This window comes from Podarcis gaigeae, assembly GCF_964106915.1.
Source record: "Podarcis gaigeae genome assembly, chromosome: 2".
Taxonomy (NCBI): Eukaryota; Metazoa; Chordata; class Lepidosauria; order Squamata; family Lacertidae; genus Podarcis; species Podarcis gaigeae.
Window position 1 is genome coordinate 93848283 of NC_139679.1, and position 18161 is coordinate 93866443.

An 18161-nucleotide genomic window follows, 5' to 3' on the forward strand; every position below is an offset into this window, starting at 1 on the left:
ACACTTTTTTCCTTTTTAATTTCTTCTGTAAAACAGACCTATCAAAATGTTTACTTATTTACAGATTAAATAACACATCCTATGAATCAAGATACATTCTAAATGGAGCTATGTATATATGAACCTTTAAAGAGACATCAATTTAATAGCCCCACCCCAACATTATGTTGCAACAAAGTAATATCTACCATATGATATTGTTGCTACTTACATGCAAATTGTAGTTTAGCTTCTCGGCTAACAATTGTTCCAAATGAGTTCGTTGCTACACACTGGTATGTTCCAGCATCTTGAGTTTTATTGGGATTATTGATCAACAAGCTGCCTTCAACCACACTGTAGCGGTAATCCATACCAATGTCAACAATGGTTCCATTTAACTTCCACCTATGGTACAAAAGTGGAAGTGGTTGAATTTTGCTTGGGGGGTTGGGGAGCGAGCGAGAGAGAGAAACAGAACAAATGACCTTCTCTTTATTTCCTAAGTACCATGAAAACACATTTTCCTGTATAAATCTGAAATGTTATGTAACATTTAACTTGAGAAGTAATCTTACCAGTCAGTCACAAACCTGATTAATGTTTACATCACTGTTGTGGTACTGCTTTTACTGAAGCCGATGCTCTGGGTGATTACTTATTTTTACAGAATCTTACAGCTCAAGGGCTAAATCATCCACTCCAACACCCCACACTAAGGGAAGGTCTATTGTATCCAACACCTTCATTGATTACCTCTTCTTATTTAGATTATAATGTATAAACAGCAGAGGGATGGAAACATAATACAATAGAAACACAGAAATTCCTAGAGGATATGAAAAGTACCCCAAACTGATTTTCCCAGGGCAAAATCCATAAATTTCTAAAATAGGTCCAGAGTGGGTTTATTTCAATTTATGCCCTATAAATTGTTGTTGTTGTTGTTGTTTTGAGAACACTCATATAACAAAACATTTTACTTAAAATTTGTTTGGATTAAAACATTTTCATATTTATAGTCTTTGGTGGAGAATCTTTACTATTTAAAGCAGAATATAAAGCGAATGTAATACACATTTACACACAGCATTTTAAATCTGCTATTCATGCTATTATTTCAGTGTTACAATCTACTGACCATGCATTAACTTCCCTATTTATAAACTACTTTATACCCCTATATTAAGTCCAAAGATACTCCCTCACTGCAAAACAGATGCTTTTTAGATCTACTAATTTTTTAGATCTACTGCTCAGAATATCAACCTCATTTTTCAATAAACAAGTCTATTCAGACTATTTAGGCACAATAATTTTTTTCTTTATTGACCTTCCTTTTAAAGTCACAGAAAGAGAAATGTCCAGATCCTATTGTGCTTTGTTATCTCTTTCCTTTGTCTACCAAGTCTTCTTGCCTAGTCTCTTTTCTCCTCAAGAGATTGACTATAAGGCAGTATTCAAATTAAACAAATGAATTAAATGAAAATAAAACCCTTTTATCTCTTTCCTATTATTGCTATGATCATGTCACTCCTCTTATTAACCTTCTCCATTGGCTCTTTGAACATCACTTTGCCCATTAACTTTTAGATTTTAATTCTATGCAAAGCATCACAAGTTGTCACAAATTCAATACTTGTTAGGCATAAAATCATAGACTTGCAGAGTTGGAAGGGACCCCAAGGATCACCTAGTCCAACCCATTGCCATGCATGCTAGTAACAAACAGTATTTTGGCACTTTAAAGGATATCATTTATTGTGTGGCATAAGCTTCTGAGTGCCACAGTCTTCCTCAAACATGTGAAATCAAAACCCACTTTTACCTCCTTACGTAGTTACCCTGTACATCAGCCAAATTACACCCTAGTTTATGAAATCATTTGACACAATAAAAATGAGCCTCTTCACAGTCCCACAAGCTTTTTCAATGCTGCTATTGAGTGAATATGGCTGGTCCTTGGAAAGCAAAAACATTAATGTAGGCCTGATAGTTTCTTTTCAGTCTACTGGAGTTTTTTTCCTCCAACATGTACAGTGCCAGGATTTTTCTTCTCTTCCTTCATAGTAACAGAACATTGTGCCCCCCTCCAAAAAAAGTTGATTGATATGCAACAAACCTTATAGTTGGTTTAGGATTTCCCTTCACTTCACAGTTGAGTTTGACTTTCTTTTCCTCAGAATCCAGTGCAAAAACGACACTGCTTGGTTCCTGGATAAAAACTGGTCCGTGCAGCGTGTTATCATCTGTGGTATACATAATAATAAAATTCACGTATATTTCATGTAACTAAAACCAACCTACTATTGCTTATAAGGAAGACAATTTGAAGTGTAACATCCAATTTACATTCAGTTATGAGAGCTCCTTGGAGGAAAAGTAGAATGGATATAAATGGATAAATAAGGAGTAATCAAAATTAAAAGTATCGCTCCACCCTGCCTCAGTTTGAGGTTTGGAATCAAGGGGGAAGGGCGCCCCTAAAAACTAAATAAATCTGAACAGCCTGAGATTCAAGTATGTGAGAGAATGCCTTCTCTCCCAAACCTTCTCTCCATTTTTTTAAGCTCAGTTAAGGAGGCCTTCCTGGTAGTCCTGAAAATGGATGAGATAAGTAGTGCTGGGGCCCATAGCTGGGCTTATTCAGTGGCAGCTCTAAAACTTCCTACTGAAGTACACTTTGCCTCAAAGTTAAATCTTTTTAGAAGCAAGTTGAGGATGTACCTATTTCACCAGGCAGGTGGCAACGTGTAACCTGTCTGTGGTTAGTTTTGGATTGTGTCACTCACTATTTTATGCTTTCTGTCTTAGTTTATGCTGTGCTTGTCTTGTATTTCTGTTTTAATCACTTTTAGAATATATATTGATGTGTTTTAATGTGCTGTATGTCACCCTGTGACCTTATGGTGAAAGGCGGTAAGTAAATTCCTAAATAAAGAAATGGACAGATAAACCAATAAAAACCCCTAAAGAAAACAGAATCTGGGTCACAACCAGGATATTCAAGGTAAACACTGGATTTTATATGTGGGTCCTAAGCAAACCCTGCCGGGGCTGTCTGTGTGGGTGGCTGTCTGCTGGGACAGGTTTTCCTTAGTAGGTGTACAAGACTGAGTAATCCATGTTCTCATGCTACATATGGTCTTTGAACACTTAAGTTCTCAACTGAACAACCCTCCGTACCATCCTACTATTTGTAATGGTTGCCCTCATAACAACAGGAGGGAGGGGGATTTCCTAATACTGAAATGTCAGTCACATGATTTTTCTACCCTTGCACACATGGAAATCACTTTACTCCTGGATTAAGAGTGCCTGAGCAGTGCACAGTCCTGATTGGCCACAGAAACAGAGTCTGACTGAAATGCCGACATAAGCCTCAGTAAATTCATAGAAGTATAAAATGTGGGACAGGGAAGAGTAGTATTAGTTCACAGAAACGGACTAGATGCTATAAAATCAACTAACTAACTAACTAACTAACTAACTAAAGATGGTAAACATTTGCCATGGATGGTAATAATGTTAAGGGTCTTGCAAAGCTCACTTTTTTGATTGACGTGAGTTTGAGCCAAAACTTTTGGAGTTAAATGGAGTTCATTAATGGAAAAGGAGGAAGGCAGATCATTGCTTCGATATGAAGACACAGTTGGGAATAAATGGTTTTGAAATGCGAAAGTGATCTGTATGCCTTATTATTTTAGTGGGAAAACATGAGTGATTACTAGGCAACAAGAAATGACAAAAGGTGGAAGGCACTGCATATCGAAGAACAACAAAACCCTCACACAGCAGAAGTCACAGGACTGAGCATCCATGTTCCATAGTTCATCACTGTGAAAAGTATAGTATTCCTGAAGCTTCCAAGAGCAAAGGTTTTAATATATAACAATGAGATATGTTGCTGAAATATGAAAGTAGGTACTTTTTCTTTTAGTCAATGGGTCACAGAAATGACCACTAAGCTGCTTTTGTATGAATATAATAGTCCTGAAGTGGATCGAAAGAGATGTAGGAAATATAACAAAAACGTCTGTTGGAGAAAGGCTCAAGGTGATTTTGAGAAAAGTGAATGAAAATAACTGTTATCAAAACTGATCTGGATGTACTTCCACTCTTCCACTCTTGCTATGACCTTTGGAAGGATATTTCAGCAATGTATGAATATAGGACTAGAAAAGGTCTCAACACCACACCACTAACATGCTCTCTAATGCATACCTGGGAATTTACTTGGCACCATGAATGTTGCAAGAGGAGATACATCTTCCTGCAATATCCTATGCATGGTTACTCAGAATTAAATCCCACCATGTTCAATGGAGCTTTCTCTCAAATAAGTGTACACAGGATGCTACCTTAATCTTTAAGTTTCCACACCTGCTATCCAGCAGCATTCCCAAACTTATGTGCCACACTGCACAATTATGACGATACATGATAAGGAGAGGGGGGAATGCTGCAAATCCAAAAAGGTTTTTAGTTGGTGTGGTAAGCCATCACAATAGGAGATTCCCTATACAGTGGTACCTCATGTTACATACTCTTCAGGTTACAGACTCCGCTAACCCAGAAACAGTGCTTCAAGTTAAGAACTTTGCTTCAGGGTGAGAACAGAAATTGTGCTCCGGCGGCGCGGCAGCAGCAGGAGGCCCCATTAGCTAAAGTGGTGCTTCAGGTTAAGAACAGTTTCAAGTTAAAAACGGACCTCTGGAACGAATTAAGTACTTAACCCGAGGTACAGTACCACTGTATGAATTCCCAACAAAGGACCCCTCCTAGACTAAGCAACAAATAACTAGGAAAGTTTATGTGACTCGCCCCACCTAAGGGCTGCTTTATTCACACAGTCCCAAAGGGATGTGGGATCACCCCACAGTGAATATATGCGTGACTAGGTCTAATGTTATGATCCAGATACAGAGCTGAAGTTCCTCATAGCAGTACAAAAACAGGGATGTGTCATGATGAGCCCATGGAGACCTCTTGGCATGACTGGCCAGAGAGGAAGGAGGAATGGGATGAGAGTGCTGAGTTTGAGGGTGGGTAGTTCACCAGATGTTTCTGCCCTGATGATGTCGGACATCCCAGCAGAGGTGGGAGAGCTATCTGAACCAGTCCCCAAGCTGCCTCCTAATAGCATGAGTTCCATGGTAACTGGGGAGACACATGGACCCCAATTGTACAGTGGACTGGCTTCACAGACTTAGCAAAGGTCTGAGTACTCTAGGAGATATCCCATTGCAGGACATTTCAGCAGAGGTGGAGGTGTCATGGAAGCCTCCAATCACTCCACATTCTGTGAGCTAGGTTGCCCCAGCAACTAGGAAGGCACATGAGCCTGAGTTGAACTGTCAGCCGGCTAAGCAGAACAAAGTCCCATCTTCAAGAATATAGTGCCAGATGCACTACTATACAAGGATCCCCAGCCTACTCACAAGAAGACCAACTTGCTTTCCCAGTCCTATTGCTCAGGACCTGAAATGCACATATACCTATACCCACCCTAGTCTTCAAAAGCAGGGCAAAGGGATGTGTCTGTCAGGCGAAGAGGCAACACCCTAGCTTGTGTCTTCCCCATTTACCTTCGAGCTCTGCTTTGAACCACTGAACCATGTAACCTGAAATCTGATCTATGTTTAGACTGTGTGGTGATTTTTGGAATAAAACCTTCATTAGTAACAGAACTGCAATTTCAAGTACTGTGACTAGGAGTGGGTTAAGCAGGACTAAGCTGCAAACAGAGGTGGCATAATGAAGTCACGATAACTGACAAATTACACTTAGCAAGTCCTTGAATGCTTACACCTGAGGGTTCTAAAACAGCTTAAATCTGAAATTGTTGCAATTTTTAAATATGCAATTTATCTCTAAAATTGGTCTGCTTACTAGAGAGTTGGAAATCAGCCAACACCACATTTATCAGAGAAGCCAGGAAACTACACATCATTACATAAAGCTCAGGTACAGTTGCCAGTTGCTTTGTGCTTGCAGAGGTAAGGAGAGACACACAACATTTGAGGCTTTTAAGCTATGAAAAAAGGTAGAATAAGTGGGCACTGAAAGACATGCAGAAATCTATCCCTGGTATGGACAAAGTGGAGAGGGAGAAACCCTCATAATACAGTTGTACTGTGGATCCTGAATGCCTTGGTACACAGATGTTTTGGCTCCCGAATGCCGCAAACCCGGAAGTGATTCTTCCGGTTTGCGAACGTTCTTTGGAAGCCAAACGTCTGATGGGGCTTCCATGGCTTCCGATTGGCTGCAGGAGCTTCCTGCAGCCAATCGGAAGCAGTGCTTTGGTTTCTGAATGTTTTTGAAGTCGAACGGACTTCCAGAACGGATTCCATTCAACTTCTGAGGTACGACTGTACCAGAACTCAGGTCCATCGAAAGAAATTGAATGTTGGAAGATTCAAAGAAAGCACTTCTCACAGCACGAAGTTACACTATGAAATTTGTTCCTACGAGATGTAGCGATGGCCACCAATCGGGATGGCTCTGAAAGGGGATTAGACAAATTCATGGAGGATGGCTACTGGGCCATGGAGGATGGCTACTGGGCCATGATGGCTATGTTCTCCCTCCACAGGTGGGAGAAGTAGTGTTGAACACAGGTCCTGCTTGTGGGCTTCCCTTAGGCATCTTTTTGGCCACAGTCGCAACAGAATGCTGGATTAGATGACCTGACCCTTTGACCTGACCCAGCAGCATTCTTCTTATATTCTTGTGAATATAGGTCCTTTAGTTGTGTCCAGTAGTGCTGGGATTTGTCACTGTTACATTCAACAAGTTAGCTTGGGTAAGACAGAAAAAGTAAAAAGTTGCATAACACAGTGCAAAACTTTAGTGTAAACCATGCAGGGATATGGTTGTTTCTGACATGTCCATTTGTGTTTTCAATCCCCTCAAGAAATAGCAATCACTCACATAGAACTTGGGGTACAAAAAAGTATTAAGTTAATTAGCTTATGTCAAACATGTAGATTTTTATTGTTTTTTTGTGAGGGCAGGAGAAATTACATCAAAACGATGATGACAGTTCAGCAGTTCAGGTCACTATCTGCATTTGAAAATGCCAGCAACAGGCACCTTTTAATATTTGTCTTTTAAACAATGAAGTTCTTTCTCTCAGCAAGACAAAAAGAGCCCATTAAAAATATTACTAGGTTTGAAGAAAATTAATTACATGGGCTAAAGAAAATGAGAAATTCTGAGAGCAGCTGTCAGCATAAAAGCAGAACAAAGGGGGAAATGGGGAAATGACAACAATGCACAATTATCATTATTTAACTGGTTATTCTTCTCCCCTCCCCCCAGCCCTTTTAATTACTACCACTGTATAGCGGAGATAACCAAGTTCATAATCTGTTTAGTCGACAGCCGATACAGTCCTTTAGAAAGAAAAGAGCTTGTGCATTATTCTACCCATTTTGGGGTTAAATTCTCAGATGGTGCGAATCAGCACTAAATACAATAGTCTTACACAGTGCGCACCTGTTGGCCATCTGGAACAAATAATTCAGACACTTAGCTATGAATGAATGATACAATTTTTTTTTTGATGCCACACAGAGACAGAGAATGCATAGAAACTGCAATCCTGTGACCGCATATGTGTTTTATTTCCTTAAAAATTAAAATTGACAACTATGTGATGAACACAGTCAGTTTCAGCGAAATAATGAACACGATGGAAAAGCAGCACCACACAGCATAGAGGAAAGAATAACCTGATATTCAATAACACGACTAGTAAAAACATACCCATGTATCACAATATTTAAATCAGCCAAACCACCCAAATTATCTCCCCAGATTTTCTTCTGGTTATTTTGGAGAAAGACCTATTTCAGTCTGTGTTCTGAAGCCCCCTATGTATGGGATGCTTAGAGCACACTTCCTTTTTGGCCTGTCACAGGACAGACAAGAATTGGTGGTCTCAGGAGTTTCTGCAGTGGTGGTTCTGCACTCACCCTCCTGCATTCTACAATTAAGAGTGGGTCAATAGCAAGAGCAAGGAGGAGGCACAACTACCTCTCATATGCAGTATATTTTCCACCCACGGTCAGAAAAGCAACTGGGGCAACAATTTTGGGTAGAAAATAATGCTGCATGGGAAAGCAATAAGCAGTCCACTGGACTTTAACATCTGCTTTCTACTGGCATGTCCTTCAGACCACACCTGGAGACTGTGTCTTGTTCTGGATGGCACAATTTAACAAGGATATTGACAAGCTGGAATGTGTGCAGAGGAGGGCCACCAAGATGATCAAGGGTCTGGAAACCAAGCCTTATGCGGAAAGGTTGAGGGAGTTGAAATCAAATATCTCTAGGGCAGTCACATGGAAGATGGAGCAAGCTTGTTCTTTCCTGTTCCAGAGGGTATGACTTGAACCAATGGCTTCAAGTTACAAGAAAAGAGATTCCAACTAAACATCAGGAAGAACTTTATGATGGTAAGAGCTGTTGTAAAATAGAACAGACTCCCTCAGGGAGTTGTGGATTCTCCTTCATTTGAGGTTTTTAAGCAGAAGAGGCTGGATGGCCAACAGTCATGGATGCTTTAGCTGAGATGCCTGCATTCCAGGAGGTTGGACTAGATGACCCTTGGAGTCCCTTCCAATTCTACAATTCTATTATTCTATGGATGCTTGTCATTGAAAAGAAAAATAGACTAAGGCACATGTTTATCCTGTGGGGTCCACTTTAGTCATAAGTAAGGATTTCAGAGAACTCTGATGGGAATGGGAATGGGAATTGCTAGTGCTCATTAATATGTTCCATATCCAGAACGGATCTCAATCAAGTAAATACAATCAGTATTTGCTGCTGTTGCTGTTTTTGTGTTCACTTCACAAGCAGTACATAATTGGTTATGCCCCCCCCCCTTTCCATTTGAACTGAAATGAATAGGGTGGAATAAAGTAATGACAATGTCGTTTTGCCACAGTGAACACCAAGATGAATCAAATAGCTTTTGGTGGAATATGAACTGCAGTGGAATGGAAACAATGCTGCACACTCTGAATACAGGAATAATGGTATCAGGTGCCTTCTTACATCTCTATTCATAAAGGTTGATTTTATCTGGGACAGAGCTCTATAAATTGGAGCTGTTTATGAGTAAGAAATTATGCACACACATTTAAGACAGAGCAAATAGTCTTGTACATTTAATTCAGTCAAAACCTGCAGTGTGTGTGCACACCTACACACACACTAAAGCTCAGTCTTTAAATGTAAGTGAGCAGGTGAACCATTTCAGCTGTAACTCTTCGTTAGATGCACTGATTGATATTGTTAGCAAAATGAAATTTGGTTTATGTTAATTGAAAGTTATGGCCAATTTGAGAGAAGGCTTAATTGAATATTTTGCACTTTGGGGGAAAGCTAATAACTAAACTGAAGAATATTTTTGGATTATATCCAGTGTAAATGATTTTTGAAAGATGTCCTTGTGTTCTGCTCAGGGAATTTATTTTAGATACCTTTTTATAATATAAATTGATAGAAAGGCATATTGAATTGAAACTCTGGATTTCTGTAAGACAAAAATGAACCTTGGGAAGAGTAACTCTTCTAGAAAACTAAGAAGTAAAATGGTTAAGACAGCTGAAGGGCATCACTCATTAAAATTAGTGACTGTTTTTTTAAGACTAGTCAGCTACATCAAGTCTTCCAAATATGGAGGGTGGAAGGAAGAGAACTAAGGCTGCAATATCCTATCAATACTTACATGGGAGTACCATCTATAGCATTCACTGTGGTGGCACCTAAGCTATGAACTCCCTCCATTACAGAGGTGTGTCCAGACCCTTCGCTACACAGTAAGATCACAGCTTACATGGATTTTACTTCTGAAATTGCAACTTTACATATTTGGCTGAATTTTTTAAAAACAGGAGAGCACAGGACACATCAAAAGGGGCTGTCCAAGATCTCCGTAGAGCTTTCAGAACCTGCATGAATGCTTCCCAGAGCCCAGAAAGCAAGTCAGAGAGCTTAAAAAGCTCTTTCTGCATTGTGTTTTCACACCACAGAAAGAGCTGTAAAGACCTCCACCTTGTTCAGTGGGCTATGGGAAGGTCTTGCACAAGCTCAAAAGGCCTGCACAAGATCTTGGACAACCCCACAAGATCTTGCATCAGCTTCATCAGGTAAGACTGAACGTGTGGGGTCGTTCTGACTTTACATGGTTTACACACTATCCCACCAGAATATAACCCCTGTGCAAGATGTGATCCTAGTATATAGCTTTTGAAATGTGCTGAAGCCACACCTCTAAACCCTATTATTTGACGTGTATATATGTGGACCCATCCTATTTGTCCAACTGTAAATTATGTTAATATTGTACTTCTGCATTATTGTTACCCAACCATAACTCTTTGTCAGCATATTAACTTCCTAAATGAACCCTTCTGTTGCACTTCCAACAACCTTATGGTTAAAGGCAAGTAATAAATCTAATAAATAATCAGAGCAGCAGCAGCAGTGTCAGGGACCGTGCTGAGGGGGGCTGAACTGAGGAGGCATGGTGGGAGCCACCTGCTCTCCCTGCTCCTGCATCTTCCCAGAAGCAGAAAGACAGTATAGATTTGGAACAGTGGTTTGCAGAGGGGCATAGTTCAGAAGGCAGAAGCTGGGAAATACTGGATGTGGAACAGCTAAGAGAAGAAACACTGGAAGAGAGAGGGTTAACAGATTCACAGTCTCTGGACAGCATTCCTCCGCTCAGCCCAAGGTGGAGAAGAGTTCAAAGTCTTAGAACAGAAAGCACAGAGGGTACGAACTCAGATTACAAAACATAGGAGTGACGTAGTGCTAAATTGGGAGCACCGCCATTCTGGGTAGACACTTTATTTCGTCCTTCGCTGTGTTTATTAAAGAAACTAACTGGTAAGAATTCCTTTCATTTGATCTGCTCATTTATGGCCACATGGGAGAAAGACGATTTCCCAAAGCCTGACAAGCAGCAACAGTGCTCACAGTGGAAGTGAGATCAGGTACTATCACTCTTGCTTGGGACACATGCATCTGTAGGCTACTTTTCTGTGTTGAGGGAATAATCCCTTCCAGAACATGTATAACCCCAGACACAGGGTATGTGGGTTTACCTCTAATGTTGGAATCTGGTGGTGGGGGTGGAATTAATAAGACAAATGGGGTTTGCAATATCAAAGAGAAAGGATGTGCATGCACAGAGGCCAATTTCAGTGTGGGGGAAAACAATCCGGTAATATGCATCAGTTGAAGACATGCACACCCACTCTCTGGTGTGTGCAGCATAAAAACAACAACTTGAAATGTAACAGGGAGGGAGGGGGAAATGACCTTGCTGTGTTTTAAGCCGCTGATGTGTACATAGCCCTTAGACTCCATGAGAAGTAATCACCAACTTCCTACCCTGCTATTTAAAGAAGGGTTTAGGCAGAATCAATGTACAAATATTTGCGGATAAGAAAATAGTTGCTGCTAATTCTGTAGATAAATTGATGCTCCTGCTAGATAGAAGACGGTTGCAAATAATCAGTCTGATGAATTTCTCTGAAAAGAAAGGCCTGAAAACTAATTTAAGTGACAGCAGAGAATGACGGAAAACTGCATTTCATAATGTATGGTGTTCTTAAAATGCTTAATTTTTCCCCGTAGCTGCATGATGGTGGTACGTGGTGCCAAACATGGCATTCTGGCAGAGGTTGGATGGATGCTTAAGTTGACATTCCTGCATTGCAGGGGGTTGGACTCAGGATCCCTCCGGATCCATTCCAACAATTCTATGATTCTATCTATATCTATCTATCTATCTATCTATCTATCTATCTATCTATCTATCATCTATCTATATCTATCTATCATCATCTATCTATCATCTATCTATCTATCTATCATCTATCTATCTATCTGTCTGTCTGTCTGTCTGTCTATCTATCATCTATCTATATCTATCTATCTATCATCATCTATCTATCATCTATCTATCTGTCTGTCTGTCTGTCTGTCTGTCTGTCTGTCTATCTATCTATCTATCTATCTATCTATCTATCATCTAGCTATCTATCCCTCCCTCTTTTTGCAACCATCCCATTCTCTGCAGCCCCTTCTCACTCTCTTTCCTTCTTCCTATCAGCCCATTAGGTTATTTCAGGAGACAAAAATTCCTCTTGTGAGAGGTATGAAATGAAAGATTGGACCTTGCTTTTCTTGCTTCATTTGTTACCTTTGGATTTCTACCTCCCATCCCTGTCTCTCCCTCCAGGCTCCCCACCACCACTTTCCTTGGGGAAGGACCATAGTTCAGTAGGTCCCTGATTAAATCCCTGGCGTCACCAGTTACAGCATGGAAAGAGTTGAATGAAACCCTGGAGTGTCAGTGTCAACAGTGCTGATGGTCTGACTCAGTCTAAGGCAGCTTTCACTGTTCTTATTAAATTAGTCAAAGGGCCCAATGTAGCCTTTGGCCCACAGGTTTCCCCACCCCTGCTAAAAACTTTAAAGGGTAAATGACCTGGCATATTTTATTATGCATTTCAGCTTCCATGCATTTCTGCCTCCGTGTTTTCCTTAAGTATCATAATAGGATAACTGCTAAGCAACTGTGCTGACATTTCATACGATCTACTTGTCAAAACAGAAGAGTCCTCCTGTGCTTCACTTCACAATTAAAGAAGCAGGCTGCATTGATTTATTGATTTAGTCCCTTTATTTATACGCTTGCTATTTAGTTCCCAAATTTGTCTGCAGCTACAGGAGGCCCGGCTTTATAAAGTGATTTTTGCAGATGCAGCAATTTAAAACCAGATGACAATCTTATAACAGTGCCGGTGCACATGAGCAGTCATTTCACTCTGCTGCCAAATTAATAAAACCACCACAATCACAAACACTTTTGTGTTGCCTTGATGTGGCAATGTTTCTAAATATATGCAGCTTACCTTGGACACAGCATTTCAATCTTCAGTCCTCTGCTGCAGTTATGATCTGCTTTTATTCTCAAATTATAAAATAAACAACAGCCTTGTTCACACTTGTACCTTAACCTCAGAAGAATGGCAGAGTTACAGATGAAGTGTGAAAACAGAGGTAACCGATGCTTTTAATCAGTGATGTGTGAATTAATTTTCAGAAGGAGTTAAATGTAAGCATTAAGGAGAAGAGTTCTCAATCCTTACTCAGTTTTAATGAAGTTATGTCTGTATCTTAGGTCAACTCACTGATTTTATGCAGTTAAAAGATGTTGCGCAGTAAGAGAATGGGACATGTTGCCTCTTAACTTATTTCTGGGCATGAGTAGTGACACCTCCTTCCTTGGGACCAGGAGGCAGCAACCTGAAACTGATTTATATCTGAAGTAAGGGGCTTCCTGTGCTCAATCTGGAACCTGAATGGTATCAAGCACTGAACTCCCAAAATACAAATGGAACAAAACACACAGCAGGTGAAATCAGAAAGAATAGGTTGAGAATGTCCTTTTGGCTATGACAAGAGATGAGATACACCAGGAAAGAAATTCATCTGGCTGCTCTGTCCCTAGGCATGAATCTGCCACTAAATGATGCCATGTCATAGCTTTGTTCCGGGGCAGAATTCAGTGAGGTTGATCAGGCAACCATCCATCTCTGATACAATTCGAGGGTACATAAAAAGGGACAACCTGGCAATATACACACAAGAGGTAACAGTGAACTCTGTGAAAGCGGCTCCTTAAAAGTGGCTCAAGAGCATTGGAAGTGTGACCCTAATCCAGGCAAAAGCAAAGTATAGACCTTAACCGGTCTGTGCCAGCTTCTGCTTTGCACTATTCTCCTCCCTTTAACTGATAGGTGCAACCTCTGTTGTGACCCCTCAACCAGCCCCTCACACCTCCAAGATGAGGATACAGATGAAGAGTAAATAACAGGCTGCAGTTGAGCCCTCCTGACCTCTCTTACCTTTCTCAGACAATAGCATCCCCATCTCAGCCACAGAACAGAGGCCCCTTTCCAGTTTCTTTGTTCCACATCCCATGTGAGACACAATAATGGCAGGTGGAAGAGCTAGTCTCCTTACCAGGAGTGTGAGGACAGAGCAGCACAGTGGTGAGGTCAAGGTAGCACAGGACTACTGGTGGAAGCACTGACTGGCTCCATTATGTTGTCTTGACCTTTTTGCCACCATCTAGTCCCAGTAAATGGCTGAGGTGATGCTGTGGGGGTGCCAGCCTTGCAACCTTATTACTCCAACCACTCCAGCCCAGGAAAACAGGATGCCCACCCCAGCTGTTTTCAAAATGTTTGGGCAGCAAGCTGTTGCCTCTTTTCCATTCCAGCACTTTGTGTTGGCTCTCCTTCCTCCTCCATTCCTGTTTCAGACATAATTTTACTAGCACAGAGCAGATTAGCACACATATTGGTCTCTACTGAACGACTAAAGTTACTATTCCACAACACACATCCCCGCAATTATTTGGGGGAAGCAATGTGCTTTAAATTTAAGGAGTGGGTGTGACCATAGTGGAGACTACATTCTGGATCCAACTTACAGTGTGTCAGCTGAGAATAAGGCCTGGGCCAGAATTAGAGTTAATGGGCCTACAACAATTATTTCAATGTGCACAGGCTGATATTTGACTTTATCCCCTCATCTCACCCTAGTTCGGGAAACTAACAACAGCTGGATTCTAATAATTACCTAATTTTACCTAATTAGGTAATTAGGACACGGGTTGCGCTGTGGTCTAAACCACAGAGCCTAGGGCTTGCCAATCAGAAGGTCAGTGGTTCGAATCCCCGCGACAGGGTGAGCTCCCATTGCTCGGTCCCTGCTCCTGCCAACCTAGCAGTTCAAAAGCACATCAAAGTGATAGTAGATAAATAGGTACCGCTCTGGCGGGAAGGTAAATTGTGTTTCCGTGCACTGCTCTGTTTCACCAGAAGCGGCTTAGTCATGCTGGCCACATGACCCAGAAGCTGAACGCCGGCTCCCTCGGCTAGTAAAGCAAGATGTTCGCCGCAACCCCAGAGTCGTCCGTAACTGGACCTAACGGTCAGGGTTACCTTTACCTTTACCTATAACTGCATTAAAAAAGATCCTCGCTGAACAAAAATAGGTATAACTTTAAACTTCTAAATCATGCACCATAAACTGAGATAATTGGAAGAAAGTGACTTATTTTCACATCTTTCTTCCTGTCCGAGATCATATGAGTAGACTTTTTTAAAAATGTACTTTAAGAGCTACTCTCTGATCTTACAGGATATAGAGGAAAGAAATAGGCCAGAGAAAAAGCAATAAAGCTTTCTGTATATAAATCAATGTCAATGACCTATTTCCACCAGAACGTATATGTGGATTATTGTAAAATCACACAGTGAAGGTAGCCTTTCTGAATTTAAACCAGAGGTAGCCAAAGCAGTGCCTTCCAGATGTTGTGGAATACAATCCCCATCAGCCCAAGCAGCATGGTCATTAGTCAGGCATAATGGGAAGTATAGAAGTAACCCCCCCCCCAAAAAAAAATGTGAAGGCTGCTCTATACATACAGCAATCTGTATATGTGAAGTATGTGCAATCTCAGGAATTTTCACTATACCACTGTAATTCTTCCCCCCCCCCCACCTTTTAAAAAAGTATACAATCACATGCAAAAATTGAGAGAACTAATGAGGAACATTCAGATTAATTTCTTACCATATCATATCTGCCGAGTGCCCGAGGGGGTGGGGAATCCCATTTTTTCATGCAAGACTTTTATTTCATATGGCCATTTTTAGTGCTGCAATCTCACGTGCTCTTGTGCTGTGCTCTTGCCCCCTAAAAACCACGTCCCAGAAGACACACATCCCAGTTTTGGGTCTCCCAAAGTATGCCATATGCAAATATAAATGCAGTTTTGTTTTCAATACCTGACCATACTATGTTTTCAATACATGACCATGTGTTTTCAATACATGACCATACCATACATGTGTGAATTGGACATGAGGAGCAACGCAAACCATATCTAAAAACGATAATCTGTGTAACTGAATAATGAAGTATAAGAGCAAACAGTATAGGAGAACAATTGGGAAATTGATAAATCAAGGCATTTGCTGGGCAACGAAAAATGCCCTATCTGTAATATACAGTTAAAGCTGTATCATACCACTTTAAACAGTCATGGCTTCCCCCAAGACTCCTGGGATCTGTGAGTTGTTAGGAGACTCCTATTGCCTTCAGTTTCCAGAGTAGTTTAACAGTCAGTCCCTCTTAACAGGGAACTATAGCAGTTGTAGCTGTGTGAGGAGAATTGGGGTCTCCTAAGAACTCTTAGTGCTCCTAACAAGGGTTCTTGGGGGGAAGACAGGACAGTTTAAAATGATATGATATTACTTTAAATTGATAGAGCAGATGAGGCTTAATTTAAAAAAAAAATACATCCAGTGACTCAAGTGGTGAGTGAGGCTACTTATTCCAGGAATAGGCAAAAGAATAATTGGCCATCCAACCATTTCTTTATGTCTACCACTTGGGCTCTAAAGAGCAAATTAGACACAGTAATCATATTCCCCAAGGTTAATTTTGTATAGCCTCCAATCCCTGGCTGCAAAGGAATGAAGATATTCGAGTTCCAATATTTCAGAAGAAAATGCAAGTATTTGTTTTGCTTTCTAATATTCATAAAATTGACTAAAGTATTTTGATAAAATATCCATTAAGATAATTAAAAAGTCCTCCTGTGCAGTTCACAATCTGCACTTGTCATACTTGACTGAGGAGGAGAGATGGGAAATATTTATATAAGAAATGAATAATGGACATGTAATACATGACATGTACTTTGGCCACCTCATGAGAAGAGAAGACTCCCTGGAAAAGACCCTGATGTTGGGAAAGATTGAGGGCACAAAGAGAAGGGGATGACAGAGGACAAGATGGTTGGACAGTGTTTTCGAAGCTACTAACATGAGTTTGACCAAGCTGCGGGAGGCAGTGGAAGACAGGAGTGCCTGGCGTGCTCCGGTCCATGGGGTCATGAAGAGTCGAACACGACTAAACGACTAAACAACAACTACATGAGTAAACAGTGTAATCTTAAGCATGTTTACTTAAAAATAAGTCCTACTAAATCCAATGGCACTTACTTCCTAGTAAGTGTGTTTAAAATTGCACCTTAATACATTTCAACATAGGCAAATTAGCAAGCCTATGGATTTTACTAGTGCATTCCAAGAACTATTTTTCATAAGGTTCCCTGCCCAAGAGTTGAAAAAAGCTAAGCATTGTTCATGCATAGCATATCAGTAGCTCCCTATTCATCTCTAAATCCAGTTCAAAATTATTGCCTTGACTTACAAAACCCTCCACAGACTCTCTGTATAGCCAAACTCTCTTCTCAAAACCACCCATCTTCCCATTATCCATTCTGTATTATTTTAGTTTACGAATACTTCACATCAACAGCTTCAGCTATCTAAAGCTTTTTTCTTTTTTTTCTTTTTTTGAGCTACCAGATCATTTCTCTTTCCTTTAGTTTATGACTGACTATAGCATTAATCTTTCATTTGGTGCACTGCTCAACATTTCATTTGCATGCTATTGCAACAAGCAGAAGAGAGTATCTTCAAATGTAATGCTTCTGTGACATATGTTTTATGAATTCATCAGCAGAATAGGGAGCTTCAATCCAAACCCACTGTCAGGGTAATCCTTTGTCTACCAGCCTGTATTAGTAGTGCTCTTCAGAACTACTGAAACATGTGCTGATTTTTTAAAATAAATTAGATCATAAAGAATATAAGTTGTGTATATTTATCACATACATATTGACATTACAGAACAGTCTGTAAAGGAGCTTTGTTTGTACACATTAATTGTACACACAGTTTCACAAATAATGCTAGCAACCTGGTCAAATTCTTACAGTTAGACTTACAGCAAAGTCAAGAAAATGTTCTACCTACCAGAGATTAGCTGTCTCTAGACCTATCTGTTCACATCTGTGGGCTGATTGACATCTAGTGATCACTGAATAGAAATAAGGTTCACTAAATTCACTGGAACTTATTCGCAGGTAAGTATGAACAGGACTACAGCCTGAATATTTATTAACTTAAATAGATGAACACACAAAATGGTATATCTGTGTTCAGTATGCATACATAATCAGACATTGTACAGAAGTTTTTCTCCATTATGTGTATGCATAATTG

At 40.4% G+C, this 18161-nt stretch overlaps 1 protein-coding gene across 9 annotated transcripts in view; it reads right to left on the reverse strand.

Moving 5' to 3' along the window:
- LOC310837225 (contactin-4) overlaps positions 1-18161 on the reverse strand; it is a 509134-nt gene that overhangs the window by 215303 nt on the left and 275670 nt on the right. For all 9 annotated transcript variants that reach the window (XM_083723375.1, XM_083723377.1, XM_083723366.1 and 6 more), the window contains 2 exons: positions 2102-2228; positions 212-387 (listed from right to left, as the gene is read on the reverse strand). In XM_083723375.1, coding sequence (XP_083579501.1) covers positions 212-387; positions 2102-2228 — 303 coding nt within the window. The remainder of the gene's footprint in view (positions 1-211; positions 388-2101; positions 2229-18161) is intronic.